The sequence below is a fragment of the Lemur catta genome, chromosome 1 (genome assembly GCF_020740605.2).
Source record: "Lemur catta isolate mLemCat1 chromosome 1, mLemCat1.pri, whole genome shotgun sequence".
In the NCBI taxonomy this organism is placed as follows: domain Eukaryota; kingdom Metazoa; phylum Chordata; class Mammalia; order Primates; family Lemuridae; genus Lemur; species Lemur catta.
Genome location: NC_059128.1, coordinates 11,833,664 through 11,848,546, shown reverse-complemented (window position 1 = coordinate 11,848,546; position 14,883 = coordinate 11,833,664). Strand labels below are relative to the sequence as shown.

Here is a 14,883-nt window from a genome sequence, read left to right as displayed (position 1 = left end):
AAGATGCACAACCTGGGTGCAAATTATTGCTACTATGACTATTAGCAATGGAAGTGTCTTAAACTCCCTCAGATATGTTGGGGAAGAAAAAAGGTCAAGCACTACTTTGTTTCATATACCCAGACAAAACCATAGGTTTAAAAAGAATTCTTTAAACCTTCTCAGATTTCAAGAAGGAAAGCAGAAATAGAAACTCCTAGAACATTTATTATTTATATCTACAGAGCAGAGGTAGAGTGCTAGACACAATGGGCAGATCTTACCCTGTAGAACCATATATAATCTAAGCCAAAAAAACAAATGGCATCATTCCAAACAATTTACTGTTTTGTTGTTTCTAAAACTTACTTTCTTCTGAACTAGAAAAGGGAAAATTTTCCCCCTTTGTTATTTCTCAAGCTTATTTTTTTCTGGACTAGAAAAAGAAACAAATTTGACTGCGATCAAATCTGTCATAATGTTTCGGTCACACTTCCAACCCCGTTAATCATTTATTTCCCTCACTTTCAAGAAAACAGATGTCCTTTTTCTAATTCTACAAGATAAAGGGCACATGTGCTGTGTATGTACCCACACACACAAGCACATACATTATCATAAGCCAAATTCTACCACCTACTGTAATTTTCTTGACCTTTGATGCCACCATTTCCCTGTAAAAGTCTAGTATCTTTAGGCATCTTGAAGAGTAGATGCTTCAAATCTCATTGGTTTACTTTTCACCCTTCCTTTTACCTTGCCCACATGCTTCAAAACATCAAAATGCCTTTAAAGAAAAAAAGAAATAACATGTTTTCAGAAAAGACTTCAGTATACTAGAGAAGAAACTGTATTTGGTTAATGAATAATCTAGTGTTAACATTATAAGAAAATGCTTCTGATCCCTTTTACCTTTCCTTCCTTTCACTTCCACCTTAAAAGACAGAAAAAGATTAACATATCTGACTACATTGGGGAGTATAAATATGAACACATAAGCACAGGGAAGGAAGTCAATGCAGAAAATTCAACATTTTCTCTCTTTGGCCTTCCCAGATACTCTAAAAATAATCTCCTACAATACACAGATGTCCATTGTCTTCTTTTGTCCAAAGTCAATAAAAACAAAATAACATTTAAAAAATCAACCTCATCTCTACCATCTTTTAAAGCCAGAAAAACCGAAACACACAAGTAACCCAGATAAAAACTGATTTACAAATGATTTGTTCTTAAAACCATCATAATACATCCCTAGGTTGAGAATCCTGAGGTGATTCTTTTCAATTAAATGATCGCTTGATTGAATACATAAAATATTAATACGTGTATTTGCTGTTTTAGTTCAAGGAAAATAATATCATTAAATGTATCGTTTATTTAAAAAAATCTGGATAACCCATTAATACATTATTAACACAAGTATTTGAAGTAAAACAGAGGAAGATTAAATGATGAGGATTAACATATAAAACAGTCCTATAGAAGGAAAGACCAGGAACAGAGTTTCTGATCTTCTATTTGCTTATTCATTGCATGAAATCCATCAAATTTTACTTGGACTTATTCTATATATTCTGATATACTCACTAAAATATAAGCTCTATGAGGGCAGGTTTATTAGGTCTATCTTGTTTAGTGCTGAAATGTGTGGCATAAGGTAGCTATCCAATAAATATTTGTTAAATAAATATCCCTATGTTCTAGTTAGGTAGGCATTTACACTACAAGACTGTTAAGGTTGTTCGGGGCACAAGAGCCAATGATTTTATTATCATAGACCAAACTAGTTTTCAGATGTCAATTAGAAATCCAAAAATTCAGCAGGAATTTTAGCAAACAGCAGGAAGAGGGAAGAGAGAGGGAGGAGGAGGGCAGGAAGAATGGGAGAAAGGAGGGGAGAGAAAGACAACATAAGAATTTTGTTTACATTCCTCTGAAGGAAATCTGAAATATAATAAGGTGTCTTATGTAAAAAGAAAAGTATATAGTATTTAGAAAGCATATAGGTTCACTGTACAACTGCACCCTTACCTTCTTATTTTTCCATCCTCAACTGTTCTCCATAAACTTTCCTTTCTCTTAAAGGCCTCTCTCTGTCAATCTGTTCTTCCCATGGTTCCTTTTTCACTATGAGTTAAGAAAACATTACTCAGCAATCCTCTCCAGCTTCCTTATCTCCAGACTTATTATCTGTTCCCCCTACATAAGGAGAGGAAGAGGAAATTGTCCTTAGTAATGAAATGTATATGGGGTTAGAATTGCTTCTCTTGCAGCCTCTTTCCTGAATCCCTTTCTTAAATTGTATCAGGAAAGGTCTCCAAAATTCTCATTCTATTCCTCCAGGAGTATAAGTATCATCTAACCAAACTTATACTAGTCTTCTTTCATACAGAAGTCTTATGAATCTTGTTTATGCCAGTAAATAACAACTACAGTACTTGTTTATTTAGGTCTCTTAAATTCTAATAGTTATTTACTTCTTATAGGAAATTTTCAAAGCTGGACATGATCTAAGTATTCTTCCTACTTTATACAGAAATCAAATTTAACTCATTCCCTGCAAAAAATAAATGTTTTAAATAAATTAATGTAATTTTTGTGCTTAGTAATGATACATATTAAGCTGCTAAAAGGTAAAGTCTGATGACTATCTGAGCAATCTACTAAATTAGCAATAATTACGTATTATAAACACTTTAGAATTTCAAAAATTATTTTTTTCTAAGCCTTGATAATATAAGTTAAAGAGATTTAAGGCTATCATATTTCACTTCTCTATGCTTAAGAAACGCAACAATGGGCCGGGCATGGTGGCTCACGCCTGTAATCCTAGCACTCTGGGAGGCTGAGGCGGGTGGATCGCTCGAGGTTAGGAGTTTGAGACCCCGCCTCTACTAAAAATAGAAAGAAATTATCTGGTCAACTAAAAATATATATAGAAAAAATTAGCCGGGCATGGTGGCGCATGCCTGTGGTCCCAGCTGCTCGGGAGGCTGAGACAGTAGGATTGCTTGAGCCCAGGAGTTTGAGGTTGCTATGAGCTAGGCTGACGCCACGGCACTCACTCTAGCCCAGGCAACAGAGTGACACTCTGTCTCAAAAAAAAAAAAAAAAGAAGAAGAAATGTAACAATGGATTTTAAAAGTAAATATGGTAATAATGTATACTATAGTATTATCTCTCTCAGGAAGAAGATATTGGCCTTTAACGATCACTTTACTGAGCCATAAAACCTGACTCTATGTGTTCATTCATTTCTCTGTTTGTTTACTGTTATATCCCTAACACCCAAAACACTGCCTATCAGTTAAATGAATGAATGAGCAAACATTGACTATGTACCTCCTACAGGCCAGGCATTGTGCTAGGCTCAGGAATGCAGCAAAATAAAGACCCTGCTTTCATGGAAATTGCAGTGTAGAAGGAAAGACATTAAACAAAAATTATGCAAGTTAATGATTTAGCCATACTTGTGAAAAAAGCTATAAAGGAAAATCATAAAGTATACGGAAATAGCACCTAATATTGCCTGAAAAGTCAAAGAAGACTTTTCTTAGGAACAGACACTTAAGCTAGCACCTAAGAATAGGATTTAACAAGGGAAGAGTGAAGAGAGAAACTATTCCATGTAGATGAAACCATATATGTGAAGATCCCGAGGAAGTTAGGTGTGTACTGTCTTCTAAGAACTGAAAACAGATCAGTCAGACAAAAGAGAATAGCTCAAAATGAGGCTGGAGTAAAAGGCAGAGCTCAGATTATGCAGGGGTATTGAAAATTTGTAAAACTTTTTATGTACCTGATGCCTTAACATGCCCATGAACAAGCTATGAACACCGTGCCCAGGCAACCAGGTGCACCAGAGTGATAAGGCTGGTTCCTGCCACAGGTTCCCCTTTTGCCATCATGACCGTGACCTAGTGACACTCAAACACTCCAATGAAATCCCTTCATGTCATTTACTTATGTACTCCACTCTGACCCCAATGAAGGCACTTTCCCATGGGTTCCCCCCTCACCCTCTCTCCCTCTGCTCCTCCTCTGCTCAGTTGAGCCCACTTCCTGGGCATTCCTTCCATATGGCCCCCTGCATGGTATGCTATGCCTCTCTATTGTAGGACCTGTGAATATAAAAAATCTCTTTCATTTTCACATGCCTTTCCATCGTGTTTTTCCATGTCTACATTTGACTGATCATCAAAACAAAACAAAACCATTTTAAGTGACATAATTAGTCCTCACAGCACAATAGGCTAAAGGGGATCAGGATATGCCACACCTCAAAATATGCCACTTTGGCATAAGGATTATTTTGAGCTGAATGCAATTGAGAATCAATAGATGTAGAAAGAGCTTTCTGCCTTCCCTTATCTGCCTAAAAGCAGGGCATAAATTGCTCTTTGAGAGGTATTCCCTCCAGCCCCCAGACCAGGAAGAGCAGAGACTGTTATCACCAGAGAAGGAGAGTTGACACAGAGATGAGTTTGGATAAACAGACCTGACTAAAATAACCTTTATCTTCTATTAGTTCTCCTACATATTTCCTACTTACTTCTCCACAATTTATCATCTCTTGGAGCCCAAATCTCCTTTTTTTACTAAAAAGGTAAATAAACCCGAGTCTAATTACCTCTGAGTTTCACTTTTCTGTGAACTCTCCTGCAGGTAAATATTAATTAAAATTGTGTGCCTTTTCTCCTGTTAATCTATCATTTGTTATTTTAATTCACAGGCCCCCATTTATTGAACATAAGAGAGTAGAGGAAAAGTTTTTCCTCCCCGACAAGGGCCTTGCAGGCTGTGTTATGGATTTTGGACTTCACACCAACCTCAATGGGAATTAAGGTATGACAATCAGATTTTAAAAGTATCACTCTGGCTGCTGGGTGGAGAAGGGACAGGAAGGAAACAAGGAGGCAGAAAGACCAATTATGGGGAGAGTACGGTACAACAGGTGGGAAATGAGACTGCCTTTGACAAGAGAAGTTACAGTAGAGATGAACAAGTGGGTGGATTCTACTAAGTCTATTTAGGATGCATATCCTGAATAGGGTGATTGAGTATGGGAGATAAGAGAGAATGAATTCCAAGCTGTGATATAGGCTGGGCACACTTAAACTCACAGTAATTACTCAGGAATTTGGTGGGATTGTTTTCTACCAATTACTAACGCCAGTTGAGCAAGCAAACGTGAAAGTTATGCTTGGGAATAGTTAGGTGGAAGAAGGAATGTGAGGAAAGAATAAAAACCCCTGTAAAGAATTTAAAAAGAGCTTCTGGTGCCAAAGGGAATCTTCACTGGCTAAATGCAGACTCATCCATGGTAATACGACCCAAGGGAAACTTTGGGGACCTGGAAAGACACACCTCTACGGGAGCATGCTGCATTGTCTCCTGCTTTATGTAGTGTTTCTTAGCTCAGGCTGATATAACAAAATGCCATAAACTGAGTAGCTTATAAAAAACAAACATTTATCCCTCACAGTTCTGGAGGCTGGGAAGTTCAATATCAAGGTGCCTGCAGATTCGGTTTTGGGTGAGGGCCCTTTTCCTCACAGACAGCCATCTTCTCACTGTAACCTTACCTGATGGAAGGGGCAAGGGTTCTCTTTGGGGTCATTTTTATAAGGGAACTAATCCCTTAATGCCCTAATGACTGAATCACTTCTCAAAGCCCCCGCCTCCTATTATCATCACTTTGGGGGTTAAGATTTCAACATACAAATTTTGGGGGCACATAAACTTTCAGCCCATAGCAGTTTTCATAGGTTCCTTCATCAGTATATTAATAAAAACCTAACCCTCAAAATTATGTTTGTAGAATTCTTTCCATCAAACACATCACCCACCAATTTCAAGACAGCCATGCCCCAAGGAGGTTGAAGGATGAAACAAAGAATCCTGTAGAGGAGGAGAGGCTCAAGGAATAGGAAAGAATGGGCAAAACAAATGGAATGAATCCCATAAAAAGTAGAGAGAGGCCGGGCCTGGTGGCTCAAGCTTAGTACTCTCAGAAGCCAAGGTGGGAGGATCACTTGAGCTCAGGAGTTTGGGGTTGCTGTGAGCTATGATGATGCCACTGCTCTATACCCTGGGCAATAGAGCGAGACTCTGTCTCGGAAAAAAAAAAAAGCAAAAAAAAAAAAAAAAAGCAGAGAGGATGGATTCCAAATTCACAAGGAAGGACTGGGTTTCTAACATAATGGAAGAGAGGTTGGATATGGGCAAAAACAAGTTTGTGGATTTGGTGGTAGAAAGTTGAAGGAACACCTAACCATATTTTCTCTGTGATTCATGAAATAAGATCTAAGAGCAAAGAAAGGAGCAGGTGGGTTAAAGGTTAGAAGAGAGCAGAAGGAAATATTTTCACAGTGAGTCAGATGGCAAAACAAATGAAAGATTGCTAGGTAGGCAGAGTCAGTGATCATGAATAATAGTGCTACTGATCTGCTTGATTTTGTGCTTTTCAAGTCAGAGATCTACCAAACCTTTCCTAATTCCTTCAGCTCCATTTAATTCTTTCTTTATCTGAGCCTCAAGCAATTTGTCCATACCTCAAATCCTGTTTTTACTACAACCTTGCTTTATATTGTTTTATTTCCCTACTAAAATATAACATCTCAAGGTAAACAATGAAGGATTATTCATACTGCATCCCTAAAAGCACCTAGCACAGTTCTTTCCATGAAGTACTATATATTTTTTCATTTATTAAATATATCATATAAATTGGCTAATTTAAAACTTTACTTCTTTCAAGATTAAGAATCCATACATTAATCAAGAAAGATGAAAGACCCAGAAATTAAACTAAAAGACAATTTAGAGAATAGTCAACAAGATTTATTTCTGCTAAAGTAAATTTAATCCTATTATGAAGAGCAATTATTTTAATCATCCTCCTGCCTCAGAAACTAAAGAATGGTGACCCAGAAACAAATCCCACAATATGAGGATATGAAAATCAATACCAAATAAACATCAGTATTATTTTAATGACATATCTCATTCAGTGATTTAGTTCAGCTTGGAATCAGATAGCTTTTAACCATCTGAAAAGACATATAGAACTTTCTTTCCAGACATCTACTGTCATTATCAGAGTCCTATGGCTTAACATAATTATTGATTGCAATCATTGTTTTTAGAGATACTTTCCACAGATGAAGAAATTTAAAACCAAAAAGTAACCAAGTTTTAAAACAAATGTACCCTAGGAAATTACTAAAACTGTAGCCAGCATTCATCTTCAGATAATGCATCACCCACAAAATAAAATCCAATTTTGGAAGGGCTACATTAACTCTTTTAATATCTTTTTAAATCTTAAATCTATATTTCAAAATGGACACCGTACTTCATATGGGACACTTTCTTTCAACTCAATTTTTCAGCCAAAACTGCAAACATCTGAAATTTAATTCTGAATAAAAATTACAGCTTATGCTTTAAGAGAACATTAGAAAGTGTCCTCATAAATATCAAAGACACAGAAATTTTATCTGCTACTTTCGTCAGTATACTCAACCATACATGGAAAGGAAATAAATATTTTTGAAATATCTATTACTGCCATGATATGAAAAGTTGAAATTTATTGTAAATTCCTGAAATCCTTCATAAATAACCAAATATTTGATTAAACAAGCAATGGAAATTTTTGCTGGGAAATACAGCTTCCATCTGGCTGTTCAGTACATTAGTATCAGAGAAATTCACATAACTATAGTCAAACAATTTCAGTTCAGGTTATTTTCAGACTATAATCACATAACAGATGTTCAAAATCCCACCATTCCTTAACAGTCTGATAAGAGCTGGAACTGATATACTTCGCTGGTCATTTCTCTAGGAGTTCTGCCTTAAAAAGGCATACAAAACCAAATGAAAGCCAGAGAGTGGCATTATAGTTTGACATGAGCTGCAGCTATTTAATTGTGTTCATCTGAAAGCTTATAAATAAATGCACTATTAGAGATTAGCACTGTGTAAACTATCAGCTATTAATGTGAACACTTCCATGGTTTCCTCTGGTCACCCAGTATCATTTTAGCTCTGTTCTCCTTGTTATAAGTGGGTAAAGGTCAAGAAATGCCTAAGCAGGCCGGGCACGGTGGCTCACGCCCGTAATCCTAGCCCTCTGGGAGGCCGAGGCGGGTGGATCACTTGAAGTCAGGAGTTCGAGACCAGCCTGAGCAAGAGTGAGACCCTCGTCTCTACTAAAAATAGAAAGAAATTATCTGGCCAACTAAAAATACATATAGAAAAAATTAGCCAGGCATGGTGGCGCATGCCTGTAGTCCCAGCTACTCGGGAGGCTGAGGCAATAGGATCAGCTTAAGCCCAGGAGTTTGAGGTTGCTGCGAGCTAGGCTGACGCCACAGCACTCACTCTAGCCCAGGCAACAGAGTGAGACTCTGTCTCAAAAAAAAAAAAAAAAGAAAAAAAAAGAAATGCCTAAGCAAATATAAAAAGAAATTATTTTGGCATACTATCTCATTTTTTATTACCAGCTCCTAATGTTTTTCTCACAATATGAGTACCTATTAACATAAGCGTGTATATCTATTTATATTTCCATATAAAGCTTCAAGGAAACAACCAGCATATCAGCTGTGTTCATTACCTCTTCACCTGAAAAAAGCTTAAGTAAACACTAATTAAAACAATGGTCCCCAACATTTTTGGCACGAGAGACCAGTTCTGGAAGACAATTTTTCCATGGACGGGGGTGGGGGATGTGAGGGGTTGAGAGATGATAGATGGTTTTGGGATGATTCAAGCACATTACATTTATCATGCAGTCAAACCTCTCTGCTAACAATAATCTGTATTTGCAGCTGCTCCCCAGTGCTAGCATTACGCCTCAGCTCCACCTCAGATCAGGCATTAGATTCCCATGAGGAACGTGTAAACTAGATCCCTCACATGCACACTTTACAGGAAGATTTCAAGCTCCTATGAGTATCTAATTCCTGCAATGGGGACCAGCTGTAAAAAGAGATGAAGCTTCACTCACCTCCTGCAGTGTGGTCCAGTTCCTAACAGGCCACGGAGAGGTACCAGTCCATGGCCTGGGGGTTAGGGATCATGGAATTAAAACATTCGGGATTTTAGTTGTATCAATACTTCTCTACCTGAAAAGTCTCTTAAATGAAAAGATTCTCTTTTTATTATTTTATTTACCTAGGATTCTAAGAAATCAAGAAGTCACAGCTTTCCCGCAAATTACACATTATATACATATTGTAAGAATATTGAAAATTAAATAAAATAATTAAAAACTGAGTTATATACATGACTACATATATTAAATTTAGGAATTGAAAGCATTAACACTGAAAACTGCTAAAATAAAATTCTAGTTTTTTTAAAAAGTCTGTTATTTATTGTCCAAAAGCCAGTAAATACATTTACTTCTTTGGTATCTATATTAAAGTAGTTGCATTTGCAGAGGGCTTTTAGGGCAGTGAAACTACTCTACACTACATTACAAAGGTGGTTACATGTCATTATGCATTTGCCCAAACCTAGAGGATGCATAAACACCAAAAGGAAACTCTAATGTAAACTATGAATTTTGTGTGATAATGATATGTCAACATAGGTTCACCGATTTTAGTAAATGTACCACTCTGGTGCAAAATGTTGATAGTGTAGGAGGCTGTGCATGTGTTGGGAGGAGGGTGGTAAATAGAAAGTTTCCATACCTTCTCAATTTTGCTGTGAGCCTAAAACTGCTCTAAAAAATAAAATCTATTTTTTTTAAAAAGCCAAACAACTAAAAAAAATAGTTGCATTTGTCTCAAAGATTCAAAACATTAACACATAAGGTGATTTCTCTTACAAGTCCATGTGAGTACTGAACAGTATGTCCTTTTTTTTTTGTTTTTTTGAGACAGAGACTCCCTCTGTCACTCGGGATAGAGTATAGTGGTGTCATCATAGCTTACTGCAACCTCAAATTCCTAGGCTCAAGCGATTCTCCTGCCTCAGCCTCCTGAGTAGCTGGGACTACAGGTGCGCACCACCATGCCCAGCTAATTTTTTTCTATTTTCGGTAGAGACAGGGTCTCACTCTTGCCCAGGCTGGTCATAAACTCCTAAGTTCAAGCAATCCTCCTACCTTGGCCTCCCAAAGCGCTAGGATTACAGGCGTGAGCCACTGTGCCCAGTCAAATATGCCACTTTTAACAAATCTAAAACAAAAATACTTTAAAATGTCCAGTGGCAGAAGTACTTGTCAACTTCACTGATATCATAAAATCTAGGCAATAGAAGCAAAGGGGATGTAAAATATGTACATTTTGTAGCTTGAGGAAATGGTACCCAGGAAAAGGAGAATTAAGTGTATATTTGCGAAAATTTTAATGAGATATATAGAACATAGAAACTGAAATGAAGAGAGCATGCTTAGGTTATAGCAAGTTATATATATACTTCTGGCCTAAAATATCACCACCTATCTCTTGGCATGTGTGGGACAAAGTAATAAAGCAAGAAAAATGGAAGACTGAGAACACACAGCACTCTGTCTACTTACTAGCAAAAATAAAGTCAAATTTTCCAAGATCAGGGATGGGCCATTTGTTTCTCCAAAGAGCTATTCTTTTTGGCCACAGCTCTTATGGCCAACTAAGCTGGAACTTACCTCCATATACTGAGTTCTAATAAGTACCTGAACAAAAAGCTGGAATACAAAATATTTATTTGTTACACAGTGTTATCAGGTATAGTTGTGAAAAAATGTGAGAAAATATTAAAACATGGATTCTAGAATAATTTACATTTTAAAAACTAAAAACAAGGGAGTGATTATCATAAAAGATTGAATTTGCTATTTAAGCTCATTTAATTCTACTAATTAGGACGGACCATATGGATGATACTCTTATTTCAACTCCAAATAAAACAAAGAGTAAAATATTCGAGGGAACAAAACAGCAAAATATGTATATTCTGGGTTTCCAATTAAACTCCAAATTTCTGGTGTTTTCATTTATTCCTGCCAAATGTAGTTTTCTATTTCTGAAGTTTCTTAGAGTTTCCTGGAGATACATAGCCTACACAAAGCGACAATGTAATTGATGCCCTATGGGTAAGAAATTATAAACACAGTATCCAAACTTTCCCCAAATACAGAAAATAGTTGAAATAGTTCCATTCATTTTTGCTGAGAGAAAATATATAGCAAGAGGTAAACAGCAGAACCAAGATCTAATCAATAATGTCTAGCACTGAAATAGTGGTAAAGTCTTCTACACTTTTAATAGCACTAACAGAAATTTGATATAATAGGTTTTGAATACCTAGGTAAAGTTTAAAAGACAAAAGCAAAAACATAATAAAGAAGGAACCATCTATGGTTGATATTCTTATAGACTTTGTAATTTATTTAGTTGCCCTAATAATACTACCCTCTTATTCTACTGTTTGTTTTGGCACAGTTTTAAAACATTTTCTTCACTTTGGATATCTAATAAAATTCATTACGTTTTTCATCAAGTTTAGTTTTCTATCAGATCCACTATATACTATAATTATGGCCTCCAAATAAATTGACAAATATAGTGTCTCCTCTCATTAGTAGCAAATTGAAATCATAGGTCTTCTAAAAGAATGTCAATTTCTTCACCAAATTCATGTGTAAAGTCTTCAAGATGGATTTAATTTGTGCCACTTGATAACGACCTTTTCTGGATTTATAACTGTCTCTTTCCACTGGTTCGATGCTTCAATGTTATTACTGTCTTCACTTATCCAAATCTGTAAAGGAATAGTACAGTCATTTAAATCGACACAATGATAATAACTGAGTTCAAACAGTTAATTACTCATATTAATGAAAGACATTTGCAAGTTTGGTTTACATATTTTCAATTAAACATCTTTCCTTTTTCCAGGTGACTTTGATTTCTCTATTTAACACTTCAATGTTAAAACATTTAATGTGTTTAGTCATTCTAAGACTATGTTATACGAACCGATTCAATTTAAAAATTTGAGGTGAGATATTATAAAATCACTTCCCTGAAACAGTTATTAGTATTTTTTCCCAGTCAATAAATCTAGGAGTTCAATTTAAAATTGATCCCAACCATTCAAAAACATCTTTGTAAAGATTAACTGAACTGAGGCTAATTATAATTTAAATTACATTGGTAAGGAATGTGCATTTTAAAGCATATTTTACATTAAATAAACTGTAAACTTAATTGAAATCTAGTAAATAGTCACTTGATCAATAGTAATTTCATGGTATCTATCACTTATGTAACTTTAGGTAATTCTAAATGTGAATGAACTTGGGAAAACTACATATATATGTTATGCAAATGTAAGACATCACAACATTATATATCATGAAGATAAGGTGGACAAGGAATCAAAAAACTTGGATTCTCATCTCAGCTCTATTACTAACAAATACTGTTACCTTGGAGTTAACTTCTCTGTGACTCATGCTCTAATTCTTTTCAGAAAAGAGATTGGGGCAGGTCATTGGTTTTTAAACTTTTTTTCCTTTTCTTTCTTGGTCTGAAGAACCTTTTCTTCAAGCGAAATCTTACAAAGAACCCCAATATATAAAACAGACATTAGAGTGCTTTGGTTGATAGAGGGATGGGAGAACTTGAATCACATTTGGCTACCCTATCATGGTGGCTAAGGCTACTAGACAAGTCGTAAAGAACAGATGATCAGCAAGAAACTTTCCAGAATTATTATTCTAACTAGAATCTCAACAAGAAAATAGAATCACCATAGAAGTTATCCTGAAAGTCATCTCTCAAGTAAATTTCCTATTTCATTGACACATGATAGTTGCGGCTTGATGATATAGGAAAACTTTAACTGAATTGACTTCACAGGCCTCATGAAAACTATGCTAGTTATATGAATTCCTGAGTTCAAATTCTTTTCCAAATAAGAAAAAATGAAGAACAAAACTATAATATCTTAAATCAATATCTTAGATAAAATATATGAAGAAGTGAGTCAAGGAATTGACACTAATCTTTGAAAATTCATATATAATTTGAGGATTTCATGTGGATTGTTAATAACATCTTGTTGTCAAGTAGAAGCTTTTACACCAAGAATATATATTTTGGAATTTTAATGTGGTTCAAACAATTATAATTAAGATAAAACATAATAGACAGCTACTGCTAGTCTATTCAGAGGAAGGAAAGAAAACAAAAAAGGAAACAAATTCTGGCAAGTAAGCAAGTGTTATGTTGTCTTATACAAACTGTACTAAGAATTTTAAATAGATTATCCACACACCAGTATTGACTATCTAAATAATATCACAACTACTATTAAAATTGATGTTTTCTATGAATTAAAATCTAACATAACTAAGTTAACAATATATAAAAAGTGCCCGTATTAAACATTAAATTGAAGATAAAACAGAATGAAGTAAATCTGATATCCAAAGTCTTAAGAAATTTGACTTTAAATACTTAATGTTCCTTCCTTCCACAAGGAATGAGTTAGTATTCAAAAAATGATCTTTCTTATAGTTTTTAAAGTTGAAAAGCTCAGAAAAAGATGCAAAGATAAACCTGATCACTCAGAAATTCCAACTATAAAATATATTAAAGCAAAAAGTCTGACAAGATTTGATTTTTGTGGCAACACTGAATTTTGCTTTATGATGCTAAAGAATTTTACTCTATTCAACTTCAAAATTATCCTATATTCCCTTTGTTAACCAACTGTTTAAATGCACAGAAAAATACAACGAAGAAATTTAAGATAAAAACTCCGTACTAACCTGGCCCACAAAGTGTTTTCTCCTTACAGAGCTTCGACTATAAAGCTTAATGAGAAAAACAATTTCTTTTTCACTCTGTATAAGTGGAAAAATCATAGTCTCTCCCCACTTTACTCTTCCATTGGAGGCCTTCAGTAAGCGTGTCTTCTTCTTATAAATCAACTCTCCTGAGCTAAACATGGCCACCTTCACAAAAAAACCTAAAAAGTGAAAAATTCTGATTTATAAAATTTTATTCAAAATACCATATAAGGATATATATCTATGTATCATGTTTGTGGTAAAAATATAAATAAGTCACTTTTAAAGGTCTGACAAGCTATTGTCACACAGAAAACATCTCTAGTAAACTTTATAACTTTTACCACACTTTAAAAATAACTACTGTAACCTTAAATGAATTTAGTCTTTCTATGGTCTGAATGTCATTAAAGACTAGAAATGTAGGCATAAATAATAATAAGCAGTTAAGGAGTACACAATTGAAAAGGATTACACTAAACAGAGGTGCCAGCTCTTTGGACAGCTGGAAGTATTTCACAATATTATATAGATAAAATTCCTTGCTTGAGACAGAAGTTAAGCATATGCCCACTAGAGAAAATTGATTCTTTAAATAAATTTGAGATGCAGAGCTTCCAGTAATGGTAGAATAGCTTGTATGAACAAACCTTTCCATAAATCACAATTATGGAAAAAAACATAAAAAACACTAAAGATTGACCAAAACTAGAAAGAAACTGCATGGAAGTAACTCTTAAAAGATGGGAACTTCAGCCAGGCACAGTGGCTCATGCCTATAATCCTGGTACTTTGGGAGCCTAAGGCAGGGCGATCGCTCGAGGCCAGGAGTTCAAGACCAACCTGGGCAACATAGTGAGATCCTGTCTCTACAAAATATAAATTAGCTGGGCGTGGTGGCACGTGCCTGTAATCCCAGCTATCTGGGCAGCTGAGGCAGGAGGATCGCTTGAGCCCGGGAGTTGTAGGTTGCAGTGAACTATGATCACGCCACTGTACTCCAGCCTGGGAGGCAGAGCGAGACCCTGTCTCAAAAAAACTAAGATGAGAACTTCACAGGGTAAAATTCAGGTTGATATAGCTTTTCCCCTAAGCAT

General features: G+C 35.5%; 1 protein-coding gene across 4 annotated transcripts in view; it reads right to left on the bottom strand.

Moving 5' to 3' along the window:
- Positions 1 to 10,673: 10,673 nt before the first annotated feature.
- Positions 10,674 to 14,883, bottom strand: part of TC2N (tandem C2 domains, nuclear) — a 43,713-nt gene continuing 39,503 nt past the window's right edge. For 3 of the 4 annotated variants that reach the window (XM_045561960.1, XM_045561958.1, XM_045561959.1), the window contains exons 11-12: positions 13,766 to 13,965; positions 10,674 to 11,748 (exon numbers count right to left, since the gene is read on the bottom strand). In XM_045561960.1, the coding sequence (XP_045417916.1) occupies positions 11,638 to 11,748; positions 13,766 to 13,965 (311 nt within the window). In that variant the 3' untranslated portion in view covers positions 10,674 to 11,637. Of the gene's footprint in view, positions 11,749 to 13,765; positions 13,966 to 14,883 lie in introns of those variants that run through there. The other variant, XM_045561961.1, reaches the window with a different exon arrangement.